The 18,871-nt window shown below is 34.6% G+C and overlaps 1 protein-coding gene across 1 annotated transcript in view; it reads right to left on the reverse strand.

Moving 5' to 3' along the window:
* Positions 1-18,871, reverse strand: part of TUSC3 (tumor suppressor candidate 3) — a 114,268-nt gene that overhangs the window by 20,354 nt on the left and 75,043 nt on the right. The window contains exon 7 of the mRNA XM_058803263.1: positions 2,310-2,373. Within this exon, the coding sequence (XP_058659246.1) occupies positions 2,310-2,373 (64 nt within the window). The remainder of the gene's footprint in view (positions 1-2,309; positions 2,374-18,871) is intronic.

The raw sequence follows: 18,871 nt of genomic DNA on the forward strand, positions 1-18,871 counted from the left end.
TTTATAGAGCAATAAAACATTGCATTTCAACATCTAGCAAGAAGTGACAAGCTCACTACCACAAAGTAAAAAGACGCAACCAAATGAAACATGTACATTGCCAGAATAGTAATGTCCTGGTTTAAAATACAATGCATCTTTTAGAGGATACGATTAATCTTGCATATTTTTTCTATTTCCCACATTTTATAACAACATTTAAAAAAAATAATGAAGGAGCAATTGAGCAGCTCAAAATTACTAACAACACTGAAAAAATAAAGGAATATTATTTTTCATGAGCAACTGTTAAACTCTGTCAAGATTTCGTGTGAAAGATTTCATTGAGAAATTTGTGTGTGACCAAAAACTCATTTCAACAATATTGAGCCATGAAATGAAACCTCAGAGAATTCTTTCTGCAAGTGACAACGAACAACATCACTGAAAGGATTCTTTCAGACAGCAGCATTAATGTAGCCAGCCAACTTCCTGGTTTAAAGACAGTATCTGCCAACAAAAAATATCACTTTCATGCCTGAGTCAGAGAAAGTATGTCATCAAATCAATTTTTATTTTTAATATTCTCTGGTTTGGGGACCTATTTTCTCAAGCAGTCAATGGGTTTGGTTTAGATAACAGATTTGTTTAAATTGTGGCAGTTCACAAAAGCAGAAAACTGTGAAATATTAAATTGCAGCTCTACAAAGGAAAGCATAAAGATGGTACCAGTAAGATGCATACTCTATCTAATAAACAAGAAACTTTTCATATGAAATGCAATATCTGTCTCTGTGTACTTTTCAAAAAATGAAGCATCAAAAGTAATAATCACTGAGTTTTGACTTGGTAGTTTTCAGCTGGAAACTCTACACAGATGGAAGCTCTGTAGCCCCTCTGGGTAACCTGCTTCCACGCTTGCACATCTTAGAGTAAGAAGCATCTTCTTGTCTTCAGACTGATTTCCCTGATTTCAGTTTTAGTCCACTGCCTCTTGTTCTCTCAAAGGGCACTACTGAGAAAGTCTGTCTCCTTCCTCTTCATGTCCTCCAATCAGGAATCTATGCACATTGATGAGATCTCCCTAGGAGTCTGCTTTAAGTTTTAACAGCTCCAGCTCCCTCAGCCTTTTCTCACAGGATAAGCCCCTAATCATCTCTGTGGCTCTTTGCTGGACTAGCTCAATTTAAGTCTGCAACATTCCTGTACTGGGAGATCCAGAACTGGAAACAGCATTTCAGTCCAATTGCAAATATTGTATTTTGTCTTCAAAATATGATCATAACTTTGGAACCAAATTAATAATAGCTATTTATGAAGCATATAAGGTTTCAAACGTAGAAAAATGGATCCCAAACAAATGAATGCAATGAAGGTGTAATGAGGGTGTTCTCTTTGGATAGGAAATGCCAAAGATGAAGGCAGACAGGGAAGTTAAAGGAAGGGCAGGTTCCAAGGCAACATAACTTCAGAGGGAGAACAAAAGAGTACCACGATCATAAACCTGGGATCCATCTATTACTGCAGATTGGGAAATACTATTTTCTTTTGCTTGTTCCCCTTAGAGAAAGGTATTTGTGATGGAACTACTGAACTTTAAAAATGGTTAGTGGCAATAAAGTTCTCATTCAGTGAAGAAAGATGGAAAGAATCAGGATTTTAAAACCCCAGAGAGAATAGGAGTTTTTCTTACAGTTTATTAAAACTTTCAAAAAAAATACCCAACCCCAGCCCTACTCCAAAAACCCCAACTTAACTTTCTCTGACCCATTAGGACTGAAAGAGCAAATGTAGGTCTCAAAGTCTTTCTGTGAGGAGGTGATGTCAGAGCAAAAGTGATTGAGTTATTAGTTGCAAGAAGCAGTAGTAAACTGTTTATATTAGGTGGGGGAAAAAAATCCAAGGACTATTGGAGGACAAATCATCTTCATGCACACTCGCTAAATTTCTGTATGCCTTTCTTGTAAGTAAAAAGAAATAAAATTATTTTTCATTGAATTTTTAATTATTATAAGAAAGATTAAAAAATAAGGAAAATTAGTTTTTGCCACTGGAAAGGGAACACTGAAAAGAAAAAAATAATTAAGAATAGTAACCAAGCACAAGACTAACAAAGGAGATAACAAGGAGCACATAGGTGAAAAGCAATGCCAGTGTTACTTGGCAGTAAATAGAAACAACAATGAATATTATTTAAACATATGATAAGTAAGGCAAAATAGAATACCTGCTTAAATGCTCAATGATATTCACTGCCAGAGCAATTTTATTTAACAGCACACTGCACCTCATATTGGGTTTTTTAATATTTATCACTGTTTGAAGGATACTCAGCAGAAGAATAATATGCGACTCTGCCACAAACTGAGCCTGGCTGCTTCCATGTATGTAACTCTGCAAAATAAAAATGAAAAAATTCCTCTTTAAGAAATCCATTGAAAATGGCACAACCAGATACGTGAGAATAAAACCTGTTTTGCAGAAAAATGCAGGCAGCAACAGCTAGAAATTAATAGTACAGTTTATTTATATAGCTTTAGTAAAAAGGGATATTAAAAATTTAGGCAAAACACATATATAGAGTAAATGCAATGTTTCACACAGGAAGGCATTATGCTGGGCTCTTTTTCACAGTGCTGCTATGTAAAATAAAGAACATGCATTTATTTGCTCAAGTGATACAATTTTTCAGAAGGCAGATGATGAAATCAAGGGCATGCCACAGCATGGTTTTTACAAAAGTGAAAACTGAAGCCTGCCTTAAACAAATCATTCTACTTTAGTCTTTCTCAGATTGAGTGAAGTTTCTTCATACAAAGTCTATTTTGTTGTTCTCCAGTAAGGTACAGTGTCCATCAAAGTTCCCAATGCATAAACCATCTTATTTAAATGAAAATATTGTAAAATAAATGTTAATACTAATCTAACACAGTCTACTGCCCTCTCTTCCAAAAAACTATTGTTAATGGGCTCCCATTGAACATTACAAATGTTTTAGGTAGATTATTCTTAAAAGTTACCTAGCAATAGATCTGTGTGTGATCAACAGGGTCCTCAAATTGCTTCCCCGAGACATTTTTCTCCAAATACTCAAAACAGTAGCATGGCACATCTCCTCTATAGCTATGGGTCAACAGGAGCAATGCTTGGTAAGTACACAAAGTGACAGACTATTCCAGGGATGAAGATTAACCAAAATAATTTGCATTTGACAACTTATTGTGAGTCATCTGAATTTATGACAGTACCTCATCCCATTTCTTATGAGGAATTGATATTAACAACTTCACAAAAGAATTGCAGAGTTTGTTTTTTCCTCAGTGAACCTTAAAACCTACTTTCTGAGACAAAAAAAAACAGAGTAGAAGTTTTCAGAAGACAGAAGAACAGTATTTAATGTAAAAAAATTATGGCAAGCAGCTTTTATTGAAGAGCGAATGGTGAGAACTGTATGGTATTTTTCTTTGTGTCCTTCTCTACAGCATATGACAATACTTTGAGGCCACTTGAAGAATGGACTGTATGTGTATTGATGCATACTTATGCAAATGTACCCCCCCACACACCAGTTCTGTACACTGCAATGGCCACTGACTCATCAAGTTTTGAAATTCATGTCTCTCTGTGACTCATACTTACCTAAAATAGAAATGTACTTAAAGAAACATTTTTAAAGGTCTATTGAAGGATTACCTATTTATCAATTCTTAAACTAAAGAGCGGAACTGATCACATGTGAGGTTTCTTTATCTTCATACTACTTCTTTCCTTCTATAAAAAGATTGCTGAATGACATTCTCATGAAATTTTATTTGAAGCTGCAAACCATTAAAACACTGAGAAGTACAATTTCTGGTTTTGCTATGTTTTCTGCTTTTTGACACTGAATCCACTTAATATTTGGAAACTCTGTGAAGTCTATCTGGCTGCAAATGCTTTAGGCAAGTGCTTTAAATAAATTCATTAATAAACTCAGATTTTCTCTTTTATTTTAAAGGTAGCAAGAGGGAGGAACAGGTAAGATGCAAAGATAAAATCTGTCGGAAGAGAGGCAACCATAGCTTGAGCAGAAAACTGGACAGCCACACAATTAGCACTGCCACACAACAGACAACAGCAAATGTCATGGTGGTACGACTTACAGGGGAACCAGAGCCTGAATAACACACTTTAAACAACCAGTCCTTTTCCACCTCCAATATTCTCCCATATCAGGTCTTATTTCAAAAAAGAAATATTTTAATTTGGAACTGGAATAATCATATCCCTAAACCAGGCCATTTTCTTCGACAGTGAAAAACAATCGTTCAATGCATGCATATTTTTACAAAATTGTGTTAAATGTTTATCTACTATTCATAAACTCATTAAATATTTAGTGTTATTGAACTGCAGATGGTACACACACACACACATATATACATAAATAAATATAAAATCCCACACCAGAATACTCCAGGATAACAGCAATGTAATATCCTTTTTTAATTTCCCTAAATGCAGCTTATGTTTGTGACTTCCCTTCAAAAGTCATAGTTGTCATGGTTCAGTAATATACTTAAGTATAATCTGTGCTGGTTTTTTCCTTTCTGTTAAAGCAGTGTAAATAAACCAGAAACAAAGTAAGGAGAAATAGGGCCTCTGGAAGTCATTAGCTAATTCTTAAGGCAAGAAGAATTTTGGACTACCCAAAATTAAACATGATTTCAGATGCTTTCTTAAAACAAACATCACGATGTTTATTTTCCATTGGTATGCACAGGAAGGATACTAGGGGGAAGGGAGCTGATTAAACTGAGATGGGTTTAGTCATAGCCTAAAATACAAGGCTACTTCACAAAGTATAATTTGGGATAACTGAGAAATAACTCATCCTGAGTTTACGAGATATGACACATACCTAATTAAAAACTGTACTGAAAACTGATCAAAAGCAGACAATTTTGCTAATAACTACTCTTGAAAATGATGAACTGAATTTGGATTGTATGTTGAAGAAATCTCTAGATGGAGACTGTGCCCTGAAGGAGACAACAGGCCAAGTTCAAGCTAACATATGTAGAAAGCAATGAAGCAACAGAGTAGTTAACTGCCCCAAAGAGAGAGTTATGAATTCCACACCATTAGGATAAGCACTATTAATCTGTCTTCTTTCACTACATTAACATTCAGGGTGAAATTCATCAGAGAAAGGAACATTACAGAAAGCCATGGATTACTTAATTATGATTGAGCCTTCAGAATGGCATATTTTAATTAAAGACCACCAATTTTGCCAAGAACATGCATTAGATATAAGCAGATGTTATTTTCTCTTAATTTAGAGAGAAAAATAACTATGTAACTTTCTCTATCAATTCAGATTTTACATAATTTCCAAGTCCAGGAACAGCAGGACTTTCAGCAATATTTAAATGTTTAAAAAGCAGAAGTTCTAAAACATTGTCCCACAATATCATTTCAAGACCTTTTCATTTTGAGTACAGAAAAAGCTTAAACATTTTATGAAGACAAATGATTCATCCAGTAAAGCAAACACTTTGAAACCCAACATCAAGGTACATAAATAAATGTTTTACAGTATGATTTCATTACCATACCTGCATTTCTCCAGACAGGTGTTCTTCTAAGCAAACTATGTAACACTTCAAAAGCAGCTTAAACTACCCAGCAAGATTAGGAAAAAAAATCTTATTCAGCTCTAAAGCTGAAGCTTTCTGACTCTGTTACAGCAGTTACTTATTTCAATATTATGCTTTCTAAAACCAGCACAGTTTCACATAGCTTCACTTGAAGCATGCACTCCCAATATGCTTCTTTAATTCCAATGTAGTAGTATTTGTTCAGTTCATACAGGCAAATCAGTTTTAACTTACTTACAAACTCAACAGGGGACTTGCTCTGAAGTTATTGGTCTAGTCAGGTCTGTGAAAATCTCAGAGTAGAAGCCTAATCTAATTTCCTGCTTTCTTTCCATCACAGAAAATACTGTTATCTGCTGGGGATAGCACATGTCCAGTGACCTATTTCTCCTGTAGCAGCCAACCCTAAAATACTATTCTTGGGACGAATGATGTGAAAAACCATGAGATGATACTGGTTTGGGCCTAAGTTATTCACATGTGTGAGAATGGCTACCAGCTGGGAACATAATATGGGTATGAGTTTATTTTAAAGAACTTAAACTACACTGAATCTCAGTAAATAAATATATTAATCCCATCTCAAAAACTAAAGAAAGACAAGAAATCTTGAAGCTAGTAATTTACTAAAAGAAACCTCTGACTAAACTTATCACATATCATTATTCAATAGTTAGGAAAATGTCCAAGTATTTAGTAGGGCAATTGGTATTACTGTAGATAACCAGATATAAAAGGGACATCTGTAAATTATGCTTAATGGCTTCAAAAATGAATGTAGTATTAAACACAAAATAAATCTAAAATCACTTACTGCTAACAGAAATCCTAAATAAATGAATTTGCATTTCTAGTAAAATGAAGACCACATATGACAGTAAGAAATGTGCAGTCAGCTATTTAAGACAGTATCTTTTCTAGGAATCTTCATTTTATTTAACAATAAACAGAAACAATAAATTTCAATTTGAAAATAACCCACCTGAACTAAACAATTTCTTTTAAACAATTACTAGTTTTATAAACATTTCTAACTCAAATATAAGCCAACAGTTCACCAGGCTGGTGAAAATTTCATGTATTATAATCCTAGCAAGTAATTTCTCTAAGCAATGTCTCTACATGAAATGCCATCTAGCTCAGTTAGAGACAAGCAAGACCAGGATTAACAAAACAGCTGAAATGCATACACCAGCATATACAAAATAGTGAGGAATAGACAGAATAATTAGATGTTGTACTTATGTACTTTTCGTAATTTTAGTCCATTTAGTCAAGCACCTTACTCCAGCAGGATATCTAGAAAATCAACTGGACCTCAAATAAAACTCCATGTGTTCATTATTTTTTCTGCGTCCTTGGTGCAACAGTTAGTGCAAGTATTCAGACTCACTAAACAAGACCATAAATCATATCAGCCACTTTTGAAGGGTGGGTTTAATAGCTGTGGATGAAATCAACCCTTTTAAAGAAATATTTAGTGTTGGTGTTTTTTTAAGCATCTTTGTAATACAGATAAACACAACAATCTCATACAGACTCTTTGATTCCCTCATTTTTAAATGCAATGAATATGAGTTACACTTTCCAGACCTGAGCTCATTCCTGTGTTCACCATTGCTCAAACCAAAAACTGAGACAAGAGACAGCAACCAGTTTTCATAGGACTGGCTGGCTGAAACAGCCTGTGCTGGCTGCCTTCCATGAAATCCATCTGGCACCAAGCACAGAATATAATCTGGCTTTCCAGCCCTAGAAGAAAAGTGGAGAAATGCTGCCTTACTTTTGAAGACTAGCAGGCTGGAAAGGGTAGCTGGTATAATTTAAGTTAGTATACAAACCCTGGTTTATGCTGCTGCTTTGGTTGTTCCTAGACAGCTTTTATACCTATACTGTATTATTTAGGGTTGCTAGGAGCACTATCAAAGGAGTCCGCTAGTAGAGATTATCTCACAAATCTAGAAACTGCAAACACTGCTCAGATATAGAGGCTTTGACATAACCTGCTGAACAAGAATTATTTCTGAGGGACTTCTTCCATATTTATTCATCACAAAATAATAAAAGAACAAAGGATGCAGAAAGCTTTCAAAGAATCATACTTTGTGGATTTAAAAAAAACCTCAGAACTTAAACCTCTCATTAGGAATAAAACATTGCTACCCTTAAAGCCTTAATTCCCATGTTACAAAATGGATGGAACAAATATCTTCCCTCTAAATGTGAAATATGACACAGACTATATAGGTCAGAGACTTCAACAGAGATGAAGATTTCCACGATGTCTAAAACAGCATGTTGGTAGGCTGGGGAAGATTGAGTGACATAGCTTAGCCTACTTGCCTAAGGAAAAAAGATTTTTTGCAATTGTGATGCCTTACTTAACAACTTGACTACTTTTTGATCAACTTTAAAAATAGTAAAAAAATTCTGAGAGAAAAGTGATGCTACTGCACATTTCATTACAGCTGGACAACCAAAACAGTGATTCTACTGAAAGAAAAGCTGTGATAGAAGTTCAACTGTAAACAGTTGTTCTGGAGTATGGACTGCTTGCATAACACATGGAAGCCAAACCACATTACTTCTAATTAGGAAACAAAAGAAATTGAGATGTTTTTCATGAACAGCATTTCACAGAATCACAAAGTTGGAAGACACCCTCAAGATCATCAAGTCCAACGCATGCCCCAACACCTCAACTAAACCATGGCACCCAGTGCCACATCCAGTCTTTTTAAACACACCCAGGAATGGTGACTCCACCACCTCCCCAGGCAGACAATTCCAGTATTTTATCACTCTTTCTGTAAAAAACTTTTTCCTAATATCCAAATTATATTTCTCTTGGTGCAGCTGAAGTCTGTGTACTCTGGTTCAGTCAGTGCTGCCCGGAGAAAGAGTGAACCCCCACCTGACTAGAACCACCCTTCAGGAAGTGATAAGGAGACTTATCTCTACTTTTCAGGAGAGTCATAAAGTCACCTCTGAGTTCCTTTTCTTCAGGAGGCACAACTCCAGCTCCCTCAGTCGTTCCTCACAGGGTTTGTGTTCCCAGCCCCTCACCAGTCTCGTTGCCTCCTCTGGACGTTCTCCAGTGTCTCAACATCCTTCCCAAACTGAGGGGCCAGAACTGGACACGGCACTCAAGGTGTGGCCTCACCAGTGCCAAGTACAGGGAAAGAATGACCTCCTTGGTCCTTTCTCTAAAAATACAAATGTATTTGTAATAACAACTATTTTCTGACTTCACAAATATCTCTTTTTGCCCTCTGATGCTGAGCACAATCTGGGATAAATCTCATTAGTCTCAAAAGAAAAAGAAAATTAAAGACAAAGTATGCACCTAGATTCTGCCATATATCTATCTATTTCCAAGCATGGAAGTGTGATGATCTTCACAAAATTGGTGTTCTGACAAAGACAGGTCATGGCAAAACAGGAAAGAGAGCTACAGTACAGTAGAACAGAAGGTTTCCTTACAAACTATACAGATGGAAGAGCTGAAAGAGCCATTCAGCTAAGCTCATGTCGTTCGTGTTATCTAAATTATGGTTTAGAATCTAAGACTAGTGAAAAAAAATTTGTAGCTTTAAGTTTCTGTTCTCCTAGGTCTGTAGTAATATTTTCTTTTGACAAAGAAATTACAGCCGTTTTGGATAAAGCCTTCAGCATAACTCCATATACCTTTTCATAGTATTTATGACTCAAAAGATGTTTTTAATTTCCGAGTCAGGAACTGCAATATTTTCTCTTTTGAAATTTTGAAGTGTTGTTTGAATTGGATTTCAAGCTGTGAGGCATAGAAGGTATTTTCACTTAAATACTGAAGTGCTGCAAGCAGAAATGAAGATGGACAGACTACTATGACACTAGTTGCAAAGTATGCTGAAATCAAAGGGCTGTGAAAAACAGAAACAAAAAGAAGTTTACTCTGTAGCAAAAGCAAGAGCAGGCGTCAATGCCAAATTACTTCAAAGCTACAATCCAATTAACAACAGCGGAGAAGTTGGGACACTGTGAAAGAGTCTTGTTCTGATAAAGACCAAAACATTTACATTGACATCTGGTGATAAGGAAGTAACATTACAACCCTTAACTACAATTGAAACCACAGATGATTGTCAGGGTCAGCAAAATGTTACTAAAATAGTGCTGTATACAGCTACAGAGATATCAAAGCGTGGCTATAAATCAGGTGGGACTGAAATCCAGCAAGTGGAATCCTATCAATGCAAGCCATACATTCGGATTCCAGCTGGGTCTTGTCAGCAATTAATACCATTTCTAATAGATATGGGAGCACAGCATGAATGCAGTGGGGTGCTGAGAAGCTGGGTGTACGATATGGATGGCAAAGTGTTAAAATCACAGGAGTAAATGAAGCAAGTGTTATCTGTCAAACTGCTGAGGTTAGTTTGTGGCTCCTGGGCAAGCAGCACAAGTCTTCTCATCTTAACCCTAAAAGCAATGCAGTGACTGAAGTGCACTTGTTCTGTGTGGCACCTGCACTCCCTAATTCAAGAACTGCTGGTGTATCACACTGCTGTATTTCTGCTGCAGCACAAAATGAATGAATGAAGTTATAGCTACTTTGGCACCACTAACAGCTTCAATACCAAAGAGAGGAAACCTAACAGGCACAATACAGCTACCTGGGGTGACTTCACATTCTCCTAATTCTAGTGCCAATGATGCGGAACATGACAAGAAAAGATGGGAGATGCATCACCAGCAGTGCAGCAAGCATTTAATGAAATAAAAGTTATAACTCCACCTTGAGAGATATCAAGTTCAGGCAGTTAAACAGCTTGAAACACTGAAGGATAATCTATCGGGACAAACCCCTCTGAGACTTGTGGTTTTGTCCTATTCCAGGAATAAAGCCAGAACACCCTCACTGAACCAGTTTGAAGTGGGGGAACTGCCAATTCTCGCAATTTACATGAGAAAGCACACAGAAAACAGCCAAGATGATGCAAAAGCCACTTTCATTTAGGCCCTTTTAACTTTTTGATTACTTTTGTGGTAACAGGAACCTTATCATAATCGATGGACTGTTCCTTTTTTTAATAAAATGTCTATAGTAGACCAATTGTCATTTTTCTTTACATAGGAACCTGCTAAGAGATTAAATTGAGCTGTGATGAATGGATGAAACTTTCAGTTGCCACTATAACTGCCTGAATTTTCAGTTTATTAATGTGATTGTGATCTGTGTTTTCATCACAAGCACCATGTTTGGAAAAAAAAATTAGCAGGACTGCACATTTTATCTATTATTAGTTTGATTTTTGCTAACGTTGTCTTTTTACTGAAAAAAATGGTGTGAGGAAAAGCTTTTACATTTATCTTATGGATGTATAATTTTGTCTCAACCAAATTTAGCCTTGGAATTGGTACAAGAATTTATATTTGGAATCAAGGAAAATGTATTAGGCTTCCCAGGTCTTTCTCAGAAAGTTTTACATTTATCATGGTTTGACTAAATTTTCCAGAGACACTAACAAGTGAACTAAATAATCTTGACAAAAGAAAATGTTACATATAAAATGGTTGAGTACGCCTTCCTAGACCAGAAGGAGGAAATTCAAAAGAAAGAAATAGCAAGCTGGGATAATACAACTAAACATAAAAAGGATAATAATTTCCTTTATGACCTCACCAATAATAAAGTCACAATTTCTGTTTTGTGTCAGGATTAAATTACACGGAGTTGTACTCTATGTCCTGAAGAATAGAGTAAACATAAAGATGTGCTTCCATGAAAACATTTTATACGGGAACATTTTGTATTTTGTATAAAAACTTCATAAGCACAAGCAGCCTTGTTGAAGGTACATTATTACCAGTAATGTATCGAGTTACAGAATAGGTAGGACTCCTTGTCAATCTTCCCCTTTTGGACTGCCTTAAAGGAGTTAACTCCAATTCCTGGCCTCTCTCTTGCTCTGCTCTCTTTTCAATTTCTTTCTAATCTCTCTACCTCCCATTTTACTGGTAAATAAAATCCCTACTATTGACTTTGGCATATGATATCTTTTGCACCCTAATTCTTGTAGAGGCATCCCTCAATAATTGGATGTTAACATCTTGTTATCTTCATCCCAGTACAACCTCTCTCATTTGCTCTTTGTTTTTGCTAATTAACACTTAAGATCACAAAGAAGCAGTCACTTGGAGAAAAGAACTAAGGAAAAATACAGGCTTAGCATGACTGTAAAAAAAATCAAAATAGAACTGAATACCTAAAAAAAGGGTCAAAACCAAATTCCTAATAAATTTGCTGCAGCTGATTTTAAAATTTCTATTAGTATCCTAGAATAAGCCTATGCTAATCAGAATTGTGCAGCTGAGTTATTATAAAAAAAGTGTTCAGTGTTGCCCAGAGCAATTTTTATATGGTATATTAGGTCTAGGTAGCAAATTGGAAGAAGTACTGCTGACATGACAGAGCAACTGAGTAAAATGAAGACTTTAGTAGAACAAATTGAGAATACAAGAATCACTCCATGTTTAGAATGTAAAGTTTGAGAGCAGGCACACCTGACAAATAGGAATTTATTTCACAGTAACAAACTCTTTGAATCTATGCTTTATGAAAGCAGGTATAAGAGTCACTTATTTAAAGGCATTGCTTAATGCACTAGGAGATGATTCCTAATTATTAGAATAAAGAGTGAGAACATTTTTTTCAAAGGAAGTGCATGCCATTATGAATCTTGTACTTCAGCAACTATCACATTTGTGATGATATCTTTTAAAAAGTTTTGTTTATGATGGCAGGCAATCACTGAATATAACATAAACACCGGTAACTAAAAATTTTATGTTATGACACAAAACCTCAGACCTATTTGCTATATTATCCTTAGCAAGTACTCCAGCCTAAAATGAATACAAATCAAATACTGCTGTCAGCAAGAGAAGCTGTATTTCAAGCTTCTTCCATCTGCTGTTGCCAAGAAAAACACCCAAAGAGTCAAGCACTGAAAAGTTTCAGGATTGCAAAAAGCAACACAAGTTTTATACACATTCCGATTTATCATTACATTCAAGCTTATATTGAAGTTTTTTAAGTGCTAGCTTTACTAAAGAAGCAACATTAATATATTAATGTCTAGAAGAGGAGAAAAAATAAAATTGAACAGTGAATGTCCATGTATTTGGGACAAGGAAAACTAGGAATTATTTGATGTGAAATAAAAAAATCTCATGATATTTTAAGGGCTTGTTCATGTGTGACTTTGATACTTGGACTAGAGTGTGCAAGGAAGTTAAGAGTACTACAAGTATATAATTGTGAAATTGCAGTTTCTTTCCAGCTCAGAAAGGAGAAAATAAGCTTAGTCACATTCTTCAAATATCAGAATCAGTTATTTAATGTTCAATTATTGTGCCTCAAATAATAAAATAAAAAAGCTGTGCTTTTCAACAAAGTTATTATTTTGAAATAAATAAACAGGTGACTCTGGACAAATAAGTTCTTAGGCCAAAGGCAAAGATTATATAATTAATTTCATTAACAAAGACTGAAATGCAAAGTAGAATTTTGAGAGCAAAAACATTATCTCATGATAAACTATTCTACTTCTCTGCAGTAAGAGAATAAATTTCTTGGCTTTAGTAGATCATGGCTTGCAAGTAAGTACTATTAATTTGGGCAAAGTTGAAAAAAAACCATTTAAGATGGTTCAGTTATAAGAACAGTATATTAATTAACTAGAAAAAGGCAAAAAACTGATGTCAAAAATAAACAAAAGGCTTCAACACACACCACTTTACTTTATACAAGGTATGAAGCTGTAGTTAAAACAGCTCAAGGTGACTTTGACGTAAGCAGATTCCCAGTCCCACATATTTGCAGAAGAGCTAAGAACTTTCTTTGTACCTGAAATAACTTGGATGAAATAAAGATTCAAAAGAAGTCAATAAGCACTTTGCTATTGATTGCAACGAGCCAATATTTCATTCTGATGGTTTATTGCTGATAGAATTTCAGAACATTAATATTTAGAAAGATATATAATATTGAGTAAGCCACTTAATTGCATAGAACAAACGATAAAGTAAAACCATTTACTCTATATTAAAGAATTTCAATATAACATTTATTTCTACATAACATTTAGCTGCAGAAGGCTGAACTGGCTGTCACAAGAAAAATCAAGCTTTCAATATAGAAGAATAGGCTCTGCAAATAACCTTGGGCAAGAGATTCAGCAGGTAAACTGTCAGACACATTTTTGGTGGTTAGAAATGCCTCTCTCCCAAGTTCCTTCTAAACTGACCTGGAGATTAATTATTTAGTGAACCAAAATAAGACTTACATTGAGTGATTGAACAAGAAAAACATGTAAGTAAAGTTTAATGACATCCTCCTAATGTTCCATATTCAATCTGGTGTCACACATTTAGCAGTTGAAGTTTCTCAGGTGAATTTTTTGTCTGCTTGTTATGAGAATACTTTTTTTTTTAACATTAGTGAATATAACTTGCTTACTCCAAAATGCAACTAACAGATGGAGCTCCAACATTTACAGCAGTGTCTACCTCAAGAAGGAACAGTGATGGTTAGAAGCTTCTGTATGTAATGTATGTGCTCACCCTTCTCAAAGACTCTGAAAGGAAGGTCTGAACACACATGAGGAGGAAAACAGTCACAGTCCTCTAAGTACTAAGTACTACTACTACTACTACTACTACTACTACTACCACTCTCAACTACTAGTACTACTACTACGTCTCAACTCCTGCTAGTAGGAAGCAAGTTTCTGCCAATTCCATCTAACTATCTTTTACATGTCCTAAAACTCCTTCAAGTGATATGGAATGTGGCATCTGCCTTGATAAAGTACTCCAAAATATAAGCTATTTTCAGCACTAGAAAGTACATCTTAATGTCTTTCCTTAAGCAGTTTAAGAGCCCCCTATTAGTGAACATCTTTTATAAGTATCTGTAGTGACCTACAGTCCCTCAGAAGTTCATCTGAACAGCTGCCATGCTTTGCACCTGCATGTATTAGCATAACTGTGTATTGCTCCCTACCAGCCCACATCTCTTCTTCCTTTCCCTTTACACCTTGCTAACTCCAAAGAACCTGAATTAGTATATACACTGTGTAAATGATTTAGGATGACCTTTGAAACAGGTAAGCTGGCTAGCAAAAAGCTGAGAGTAGCTTCAAATATGGATAATTGCTCAGCTATCTTAAAGATACAATACCTTTATTTCTAAAAGTTAGTCTGCAATATCATAAGTAAAACATTACCAGTAAGCTTGTGCTGCTGTCAGACCATTTTGAAAAAAAAGTTTTTAGTTCCTTATGTACCTGGAAATTTGAAGACAGTCTTTTGCATACACATTAATAAAAACCCCAAAACAACTACCTTTTATAGCAGAAAAGTGTAACTGAACTACTATGATTTGAATTACTCTGGTAGATTACAGTCTTCAGAAGCTTCCTCAAAGAATACTGTTCTTTATCATTATATGAACTAAATAATTGAAAGAAAATTTGGATAATAAATGAAGTATTTTTCATCTCGTCTGTATTTTAATTTCTTTCAATTGTCTTTACTTTCTTTTTACATTTTGGAACCTTCTAGAACAACAAAATCTACTAAGATTCAACCTGTTAAGGTATGAAGAGAAATATGAATTTATATATTTGAAAATAATTTCAGTTTAGGTATAGGATTTCAACATTAAATATTTTTATCTTTTTTAGTGCACTCAATTACTCCATCAGAAACAGGAAAACTGAGAAAGAATGCACTTGACCACTGCTTCAACCATTTTTGCTTTCCTGAAGGCAGCCAGATTGGCAGGGGAAGAGATAAGGTAATACAAACAGCAAAGCAAAAATAACCCCAAATTTAGCATCATTCTGTAAGATGAACACTGTAGTCCAACCTTTCATACACCATAAAATATGTATTATCAACCATGTACCTTGGTAAAATCTGTAATACTCTGACAGAAGTTTACAACTTACAGAGTTCTTAGCACAACATCCAAAACTGATCTAAAGGCCATTATATGAATTCATTTGGAATCTTCCTGTCAAAACCAACATGTTTGTTATCAGCCTCTTGAGTGATGCTAACAGGGAAACCAGGCAACTTTATAAGATTTGGGGTACTGTTAGCACACCAAAAGAACGATCTTCAGTAATAAAAGTTCCAATCATGACAAAATATGGTCAATTTTGTGTTATACTAACAAGGTCTAGCTTTCAGCAGAGCCACAATTCTGCCTACACAGAATTCTGCAAGCACTTAACATATTTGATTATTTTTTTGTTGTCTAACAATGACTTATTGAATGTAAGTTATTTTTGTACACTTGAAATACTTGTGATTGCTGGTGGAACCTTAAATTTTGTGAATCTTTATTTGCTAACCTATATATTAGAAGATCAGAGTTTCATTTAAGTAAAATACAAATATTACTTCAGAATATCTAAATGCAGTAATTATTCATAAGACTACCTATATCTTTTAGTTGAGATAACACATAATTCTTGTAGAAATTATCTCAAGTAATAAAGAGAACTATTGCTAACAATGATCAGTAAATCAATGGAAATGTAATGATGTCAAAGCTCTCAAGTCTTCAAAGCTCTCTACAGTCCACCAGTAGTGGTTAAGCCCTTGATTAATTTCAGTGTAAATACTAACAATATTGAAATGGGCCATGTGAAAGTTTAGCATAATTTTATTACCATGCAAAATTTGCACAATACTTTTGAATGCACTGTTATTTTGTGCATTAGGTAGCCTACAGAAATAAATTACAATATTTAATAAATAAAACTAACAAGCTGCTCAAGAAGAGCTGTACAAACAAATTCTCAAAGACAGGGCTGGAATGCATAATAAAAAAAAACCCCTAAAATTCCTTCGATGGTGACCAAATAGCATGTAACAGTATTTCTATACTACACAGTGTGCTAGTTTATATTCTGTATTTCACATTCCAGAGCTAAACTTTGAAGTTCCAACTCTCTGGTAATTCAACACACCCCAGAAAAAAAACCATATTTAATGTCAATTTACTAAAGAAGAGGTTAGAAATGTGTTTGAAAATGACTTTTCTTTTTTTTTCCCAAAATGCTCATAAAAATCTCTGAAAGACACCAGAGTGTTATTTCATACTGTATCAGGACTGACAGAAACATTCAGAATTTATTTTAACAATCTGACATATTTATCATTACATTAATATCAAAACTGTATTAAAAAGTGAATTTCAGTACATGCAATGAGAAATTGGCTACACTACAAAAGCACTGATAATAGTGTTATCTCTTCTGTTCCAGCCAATATAACCTCAAAGAGGAAGCTTCCCTCTACTGACAATTCAAAGTATTCACATTATGACTCTGACACTTGCATGACTGATAAGAGACAAAGTCAGAAAAAGTTTGAAGGTCATTCTTTTGTCTCCCTTGAAACTGGTGTTTTTAATACCATCTAGCAAGGCTTTTCTGGGAAACTCTTTCTTTGGAAATGCACTCTATTTGGGTAGATATTAAAATGCAACTACTGTGTGACAGAAAGTATTCTAGTCAGGTTTTTTTTAACTTGACATATTAAAAAAAAACCTTCAGGAATAATAGAACTGACCTTTAAAATTAAAAGAAGCAGCACTACGATTAGGAAATATACCTATACATACAAAAAGTTTTCTAGTTATATTAAAAGATTAGGCTTTTAAAACTGATTATGTCTAGGATCTAGGTAGCAACTTGAACATGTATTTTCACTCAAATTTCCAAAGAGTTCTAGAGAATTATAAAAATATTAAAGGTCTGAAAATTGTGTTGGAAAGTCGGGGGAAACAGGATAAAAATATTTCTATGGTGTGACCTGTTAAATACAGAAAAAATTTTATTGATAGCATGTTAAAAAAAGCAAATTATCCTCATAGTACACTAAAATGAATAAGTGACAAAGAGGCCAGGATTCAACCACTGTAATACTTCCAAAAATTACAGATAATCTACACTGAAAAGTTTTTTACATACAAAGGATGTGACACATTTTGAAATTATTATCACCCATAAATAGCTTTTAAATTGTTTTATAGTTTCTCAGTTGAGAAATTAAATTTGATAATTAAACAAAATCACATCAAACTTGTCACTACAAAAGCTAAGTAAAGTAAGTCAAGATGTTAAACTGAAATATTAATTAAAATTATTGAGAATTTGATTTAGCTATTAATTACATACAGACACCCTCCCGATTCCCCACCACATCTCTTCTCAGCACCAAAACTACTTTACAAATTTGGAATAAGGAAGTTTACCCTTTGGTATACTCATTTTCTAAAAATTCATTTAAAGAGGCATCTTTACTCTCAATAAAAAATTACAAGATTGAAGAGAAAGGATCTTCAACCTAAGTAGACAATATATTTTCGTATCCAATAATTTCGTATCCACAGTCTTACAAAGCCCTTAATTTAGGAAAGCAAAGCATTTCAGTAAAGATTCTGAGGCACCTATAGACATTTGGTCTTTTCAAGAAATAAGAGAAAAGAGCAATATAGTTCTACTAACATAAAAGTAGACAGGACTAAAAGCTGTATCTTAGCTTTTTTCATATATATATATATATATATATATATATATATATATATATATATATATAAAAGCAAGAAATGGACATATTTTTATTATGTACAAGATTATATTCTTTTAATGATGTTTTACCAGAATATGACTGGTAAAACATAAGACACACCTTCTCTTAGGAACAGGCATATTAGATATATATCTGGGGCTGAAATGACCTTCATGGAACTAGAGCTTCTTGCACAAAATCACTCTTTGTATCAGAATGAATTTCAAAATTTGACTGGAAGAACACCGCAATGACTGATACAAAGATGCTTATGTTGAGCTGCTGTGGACCCAAAGACCATGTTTAGATTAGCAAGTAGTGTATTTTAATTATTCAAACCCAATATACACACTACACATGTCTCAAATAGTTCTATTTCACACTAGTTCCTCTTTGGTCCAACAGACTGAACAAACCAGTACCATCTGGGAGTGTACAGGCAAATTCCTGAAGTTCACCTTGTAGCAAGCACTATTTCATGCACAAGGATCATAGGCCATGTGCCCTGTTTACTGTAAACCAAAGTACAGAAGGTGGGCATTAAGGTGGCACAGACACCAAAAGAGCGACCCTTGCCTGAACTAGGAATGCTGCGAGTAAACATTTCACACTTTGGA

This window comes from Ammospiza caudacuta, chromosome 4 (genome assembly GCF_027887145.1).
Source record: "Ammospiza caudacuta isolate bAmmCau1 chromosome 4, bAmmCau1.pri, whole genome shotgun sequence".
NCBI lineage: Eukaryota > Metazoa > Chordata > Aves > Passeriformes > Passerellidae > Ammospiza > Ammospiza caudacuta.